The sequence below is a fragment of the Hirsutella rhossiliensis genome (assembly GCF_020360975.1).
Source record: "Hirsutella rhossiliensis strain HR02 chromosome Unknown scaffold00003, whole genome shotgun sequence".
NCBI classification, from domain to species: domain Eukaryota; kingdom Fungi; phylum Ascomycota; class Sordariomycetes; order Hypocreales; family Ophiocordycipitaceae; genus Hirsutella; species Hirsutella rhossiliensis.
In genome coordinates this window covers 6,172,735-6,180,431 of record NW_025408669.1, presented here as the reverse complement: position 1 = coordinate 6,180,431, position 7,697 = coordinate 6,172,735, and the positions used below count along the sequence as shown (strand labels likewise).

Sequence of the window (7,697 nt, the reverse complement as noted above, 5' to 3'; positions counted from 1 at the left end):
TAATTTTAATAGGCACTATACTATATCTCGACGCTCGACGACGTTATTCGGCCTATATAGGCAAGATAGGGTAGCCGCCGTATAGTAATACCACGGGTCGCGCTATACTTATTAAGAGATATAGGCGGACGCGTCGACTAGCGTAAAGGCGGTAGAGTATAGTCGCCTAGCGTGCTAGGAGGCGGGGTGCCGCTATATAGAGTAGAGAAGCCGGCGGGCGTATAAGGGCCTATAGTAGTTATAATATAGCGCGGCGCGGCGATAGAAGTTAGGTAGAGTAGGGGCGCGCGCGCGGAGAAAGTAAAGCTTAAAGGAGGAAAAAGAAAGGAAAAGGGAGAGGGGATAGAAGAGGGGTATTTATACGCGGCGGGGCACGCGTATAGTTAGTAAGGTACGGGGGTATATACGCGGAGGAGGGAAGGAGAGGGCAGAACGGGCATACGAAAGGGCAGGGTATAGAGGGATAGGGCGAGCGTAAGGCGAAAGGAAGCGACCGCGCGCGCCGAGAAAAAAGGGATAGCGATAACGGAAAGGCGGTAAGAGAGGAACGGGAGCACTACTAATAAGAGGGGGAGAGCGGGGGTAGTATTATAGGCTACGCCTATAGAAGGCTAAGGTTATATTATAGCGACCGTACCGAAGTCGGGCCGAAGTAGACCTACGTATAGGTAGAGCTCGACCTAAACTTAGGCCGAATAGCACCCGAATATAGGTCGAGCTAAGGACTAAGGAAGATAGATAACTATCGCGACTAGGATAGAGTTTTCCTCCTTTCTCCTTAGCTTTAGATAAATAATTATTCGGCCTTATACTACTATACTAAGTATACGCTAGCCCTTAATATATACTTATTATTATATAGATAACGCTTTATTCTATTTATTAATATAAACCCCTTAATAGGTTTATCTCTTAGGAATAATACTAGTTATTATAGTTACTTAATAGACCTATAGTAGTATATAGCTAGACTATATAGAATATAAAGTAACTAGCTTTTAAGGTTATAAAAAATTTAATAGATTATTACTAAGATAGCGGTAGGAATATAGTTCTTTAATTAGGATTAAAGGTTATTTAAGTATAAGGGAGCCTCGGCGGATAGTAAGTAAAGGAGTTCTTAAGGCTCTTTTACTTATAGAATAACCGCTTAATAGTAGATTTCTAGGCGTAGGTATAGTTAAGAGCTCTCCTACCTCTAGAATTACTAGACGTACTATATCCGCCTAGCTTAAAGAGGTTTAAATCGTATAGTAGCGCGAAAAGGCTATCTATAATAGGCCGTAAGGCTATAGAGTATACTACTACTCGAGCGGGCCGAGCTACTTCGGATTTACTAAAAGGAGTTAATTAACTTCCTAACCCTTCCTCGACCCTATCCTCTCCTTTAGTAACTTCGCTATAGCCTCTTTAGAAAACGAGACATAGTCTAAAGCGGAGCACGAAGGATATAGAGAAGGCGATAACCGCTACTAGGAAGCCTCGAGATAGAGCAGGAAAGGCTCGAAAGGGTAAGGAACCGGATATGCCTAAGCCGCGGTATAAGAAGCGGAAGGCTTCTAAGGAGGATAAAACGTAGTTAGGACTATAGCAGCGGCCTACCTAGGATTATATACTAGTAGATTTCCCTTTAGACTAAAAAATAGCACTTATGCCTGTTTAGGCTATAGTCGAGGCGCGATGGCTTTTAACCTATGCTTAGCGCGATAATCCCTGCAATATGTCTGTCCGAACCTGTCTATCCGGAGCCATCCCGCCCTTCCTTCTCCTCCTCGCAACGTGGGTTATAGCAGACTCTCGTGGCAACGATATGACACAAACTCCGGATGATTTCACGGATGGCATCATAGCAATGGCATACTCTCCTCACTCCCAGATTCAGAAGGTGCATTTATCGTTAGCGGAAATAACGAGCATGGGGTTATCCTAGACTTGTTGTCTAAAATTCCCCGCTACCGAGGCATCAAGGTAATGCGGTCCATCGAAGCGCCTAACGTGGCAGAGAAACTGTCTTTTCTACAACGCATTCGGCATCACAGTTTTGTAAACGTATACGCCATCACCCACGGTGACGCAGAAACGCCTATTGTCTTCTATGACTTCATGCCCGTAGTTGTTGTTGACGTCTGTATCTAGGCGTATGCTAACCTTACCGAGCTCAGACTCGCGGCGATAATGGGCCAGGTATGTTTTACCACTCATTGGCAACTCATCAACTGACAGCTGCAGTTGCTGCAGGGCATAGCATTCCTCGAGGACAACGGGTTCCGCCTCACGAGGTTCAACGAGACTCAAGTGCTGGCTGACTTGGCCGGCAACGTTAAGATCAGCACGTCTGCCGACGAGGTTTTGTAGCTCTTCTAATGTGCGCGCAGGTGGCCAGGAATGGTGCGACGTCGGCGCGATCTATACCGTCTTGAATGGCCTGATGTCTTTCACACACCACATCATGTTCCCTTGGCGTTTCAATGACGAAGTGGCAAGATTAGAGATATGGCCAGAGAGGTCGAAGGCCATGGACTTCTGGTGCGAGTTGACTATTGGTGTTTCGACGAAGAGCCTTGCCAAGGTACTGCACCGGAGCACACCAAAGCATGGGTACTGACGTTAGACAGCACCCACTATTACGGCTACCTTGGACAACAGCCCATGTGAAAGAGTTGATTGGCGTCATGATGTGGCAAGCCTATATGACATGACACGACGGTGCGCGATGTGAGGAGGATTGAGGAAGCGGCTATTGAGGTGTCGTGGCTGTCCTGTAGAGCGAATGGTAGTCAAGTATAGCAGAAAGGGGTTCTGTTTATTCGAAAAGAATCGCAATCGAAAAAATTGTAAGGAAGTCGAAGATCATCCAAGATATTAGGCAAAGAAAACAGACGATGAATCTTGCACTAATTGCCAACTGATGAACCCATCGAGACAAGCAACTAATTACTTTTGTTTCCCCTTTCCTTTCCCTTTTCCCTTTCCGGTATCCTCAGAGCGATCGCCTGACTGTGCCCACGCAAAAGTACCGTCCCCATTATCGTGGTACCAGTTTTGGTACTCCTCACTCTAAGCCCAGTGTGTCTCTGCACTTGACGACGCCACCGAGTCTTGAGTGTGCAAGACGTCATTCGAGATTCAAGCCTCGATCGCTTCGTTAGTCTATTCTTGACAGCGGCGTAACGGTTCTTTCGGGTAAAGCCGCTTAGGGCCATTGAATTGCTTTTTTGGAGGCGGGATGCTTCTGCAGATTCCTTCAATGCGATGATAATTGTTAACCGCAACCCAACCAAGGAAAGATTTTTCGACGAAGGTATTGGAATCTTCAGGACGTCTTCCTGCCTTCATTTCAAACTTCATTCCATTCTATATGTCTCCAGTAACATGAATGACGACGCCGCTCCCATCGGCGGCCGTTGCGACGAAGATGGCATTATGATTCCGGGGTGCGCCGAGATAGGCAACTTTATACATGCAATAAGACATAATTGGAAAACGGCCAAATTCTTTAGGCTCGAATCGAGAGAAATAAAGAAGTCTGGTGAGGTAAGAAAAACAGGGAGGATGGTTCGGGTATTTAAGCGCTGCACAGTGTTGCAATTCACACAAGCGATACGCCCTATGCACTGCAGGCTGACTGCAGTTGAACCATTCTTAGCAGTTAGCTCTGCAACCTCGTCAGCTCCCATGCCGCTCAAGTCATAAAAGAAGGATTGTAAAACACGTCGACTTCATACCGGCATGCTAAAACCGAAGGGAATGGCCTTCTATTTTTAACAGGACCAACCTTGTTAACCTGTCAATTTAAGACCACAATTCTCTCCTAAGCATGTCGAACCATACATACTCATTCACGTACTCTGCAAGAATATGCCGCACAAATTTATGCCAATTATCCTTCCAAGCCCCGCATAAAACCATCGCCAGTACATACTCCCAATACTCCGGATACCATCCTGCCGTCTCCCAGTCAATCAGCACTAATTCTCCATCGTCTTTAACGATGATATTCTTCCTCTGCAAATCGCCATGAGTAAATACCGACTTATGATTCTGTAAAATGAGGGGAAGAACACGACGGTAGTACGAGGCTTTGTGTTCCAGTCCACTATTGTATATATACTTCTCGACTAAAGCGTTATTGAGCTCTAGCTCTGAATCAAAAGGACCGCTAAGCATTCGATTGGTGTCATCCTCGGGTGCAGTCCAGAACATAGAATCTTCAAAGGGTCGTTTCCCGATACACCCGAAGTATCCAGGAGAAGGGAGGCTCCGCAAAGCATCGAAGTAAAGGCGTAATTGACTCGATATTTTCGCCTTCTATGACGAGTCTAAATGAGCCCAGATAGCATCTAGTCCTTGGCCTGAAACATATTCCATAATGATATAATTGATGTTGTTTCCCTGCACATCTGTCGTCGAGTAAAGGGCAAAAACCTCTGGTACTGGGGCTGCTTGTTTCTCGTTGACGAAGAGCATGTTCTCGCCTTCGGTGAGGCTCACATTTGCGCCGTATTTGATGATGTAGTAGTTGTCGTAAAGAACGACTCGTCGGCCGGTATATTCCTGAAGAACCTTGCCCGAAGACTCGATGTCCGCTTGCGATGGTAGTGGAGCTGGCAGGCGATTCTGCGGAGCAAAGAAAGGGAGCTCAAGTATTTGGCCCATGGCATGACTTGGCATAATACGCGGGTATGGACGATTGGGTGTGGAGTCGGAGAATCTGACGTATTGTGTGGGTGAATGCGCTATCCAAGTCGCGAAGGGAGGGCGGATGCGTAAATGCCGTCAATTATGCCCGGCCGAGTTAGGTTGCAAGCTGTGGAGGCAACATCTGTAGCGTTGACGATTCTTGGGGTTGAGCTCGGCTGGTGCCCCGGTTGCGACTTGTCGAGATATAGAAAGCGCGATGATGCTGCAATGAAGGGAAATGGATAGGCTAGGCGGAAATGCCCAGCCAGACAAGATATCATAGGAATATATGCGTGCTCGGGGTGAGGTGGGGGGTGAAGGAAACAGGATCGTGTTGTAAGCAACGAAGCCTTAATTAAGTCCATGCGGAGCATAGGGTGAAGTTGGCACGGAACTTGTTCGGCCCGTAGACTCAAGTAGTCGGTATAAAGTTCTGCCGATATCCGAGCTCGGTGCCCTTCGAGTGCCATATGACCTCCCGCGAGTCACCGAACAGGGCCAATAAAAGCGCTGCGCTATCAGCGATATCTCAGTTTACTATACTAACAAACTACGGACCTAGGCTATGATAGAAGTCCACAATGCGCGCTTGTACAAATAGCTCCATTGCGCTGGTCACACATATCCTTTCTTCGTCTTTGTCAGCTCACGCGCTAAGTGCGCCGAAGTTCTGGCAGGTCAGAGGCCGGCTGACACAATTTGGGCACCCGGATGCCTACCGCAAGCCAGCCGCCTTGCAGGTGGATCTATTGGATCGGGCCAGCGACGACTCTCACCTCCACGCGGTGCTGGCTGGGAACCTGGGAATGCCTTTTGTCCGGGGCATTCCCAGAGCCAAAAAGAGTCACCACCAGCCAGCACTTGTCCGCTGGTTTGGGCTACGGTTGTGTGTAGGGCTCGTAAGCCCTACCGGCCACAAGCCACAAGGGAACACTTTGAAAGCCATCCGATCCACGACCGCGAAATCGAGCCAACAAACGATGGACAAATGGGTTGTGGGATACGACACGCTTGGGGTGCTTTGGGCTGCTCTGTTGGAATGGAAACAAGGGCGCGCTGGGTAAACGACAAGAAATGGAACAGTCACAGCGAAACGATCGACAAGCACCGGCGCACTTGCAATCGCACAGAGAACGACGACGGAGCCGAAAGACACTCGCTGCAGTGATCAGGCTTGGCGCATCAAAGACCTGATCGCTAATAGCGACCTTGGCCAGGAAAGCGATGGAAACAATCTTGCTGGACTGTGCGCGACTCAATTACGTCCAGGACGTGAGACGAATGCTGCCAAGGACGGTCTACTTTCGGCTACCGGGTACAGCGCACGGCCCGGCCAATGCGCGGGTGTAGGTATAAGTAGCCACGAGTGGCGATTAAGTCAGTGCAAAAAGCATAAATCCGCAGCAGATGGCCACAGGTGGACGTAAGAAAACAGCCAGAGAGGCGCATCGTTACTGGCTGCTCAGAGGCATCTAACGGCGAGCCCGAATTACGTGATGCGACCAGTGAATAGGTATGCGCTCCATTGCCTCTTGCTCCTTAAGCCCACCATCCCCTAGATCTATCCTCTTCATTCTCCTCCTCGCAACGTGAGCTATGGCAGACTCTCCTGGCGACGCTATGACGCAAACTGCGGATGGTTCTACACCCGTCGATGGCATACTTTCCTCACTCTCACCACTCTCCAGTCAAGGTAAACGAAATGCATTGATGTCCCTATAGATACCAATCCCGCATAAGGCTTATTGGCTTCTCGTTAACCTACTTATGCATCCGTTGGAGCTCAGGCTGGTGGCAAAGGTGGCCTCCAGGACCATGAAATATAAACTTGGAGCAAAGTCCCGCGGGCGCAGATGTAGAACCTGTCTTGATCACCTGGGTCTACTGGAACGCAGCCTTCAAGAAGCTCGGCATCGAAAAACCTAGCATTTCCAATTCGCGATACACTCTCCGCTTCCTTAACGTTGAGCCATTCGAGGGAGCACACAAGCGTTTTTTGCCCGTCGCGCTAGATAGTTAAAACCGGTTAAACCGAGTTTTCGACTTCGAATCTAATCGGCCACGCTTCGTATAGCGCAGATGTCTCCTTGGCCTCCACAGCCACAGCCACTGTTTAACCACGAGCGAGTGGAATTAGATGTTTACGTTGTGAGGTGCAGCAGGGAATAGCCGCATGGTCTCTCTTAGAGATTCGCTAGAGCTTTTAGGATCTAACTTCTCCGATGTTAAGTCTTCTGTGGTAGTGATAGCTCTTTCTATCGTCTTCTCTTCTAGGACAGTAGTGGCTATTCTTAACGTCCGTTCTTCCGGGGTAGAAACCGTTCTCCCTAACATTGAGAATGGCAATTTGATTATTGGGTCTATGTCATTCTTAAGCTGCACAACGATATTGCCATCGTTTAAGCTGCCAGCACTTGTCGAGGACACCGGTACTGTTAGTATTATACTCTCATTTGGGTACGGATAACGTGTCTTTTTCTGCCTCGAGAGTATTGTCTTAATGCTTTCTTATATATAGTTTTCTAGTATCTGAACGAACCGTTCCTCTAGATCGCTCGGCTAAGGAAAAAGTGGTAATCGCCACGCTGGATATAGTCTGCTATAAGATCGCGGTGTGTAGAATTTTCCATGCATGACGATAAAAGCGTTGCAAAGGAAGCAAGCACCTTTGCTAGAATAAATAACTCGAGGAAACAACTAGGTGCCCATTATTTCGCAGTAGAAAATAAGCTATACTTCAGCGTGGATCTTCGCTTCGGATATTGTCTTAGATCTTTGTTTGGCGACCTAATGACCAGCTTGCATCTCATTGATGCCTATCAAGCTCCACAATCTATTGTACTGCTTCTTTGTTAAGTAAAGCTTTGCGAGTTTCGATGATAATGCTAGAATGGGCGTTTCCCTGATTGTGGTAAAGGCGTGTCGAGGCCAGCTGATAAGGACGACCCTAATACGCCTGACCACGGCGAGTGTGGCATAAATATTTGGCAGCGTCCCGATATCGTGCAACCTTCCTA

At 48.0% G+C, this 7,697-nt stretch overlaps 1 protein-coding gene across 1 annotated transcript; it reads right to left on the bottom strand.

The window, feature by feature from the left end:
• Window positions 1-4,308: 4,308 nt before the first annotated feature.
• HRG_03899 (uncharacterized protein) lies at window positions 4,309-4,656 on the bottom strand (the record flags this gene model as incomplete). The annotated part of the gene is made up of 1 exon (XM_044862370.1): window positions 4,309-4,656. The coding sequence occupies one exon, from the start codon at window positions 4,654-4,656 to the stop codon at window positions 4,309-4,311; it is 348 nt and encodes a 115-aa protein (XP_044723396.1).
• Window positions 4,657-7,697: the final 3,041 nt, after the last annotated feature.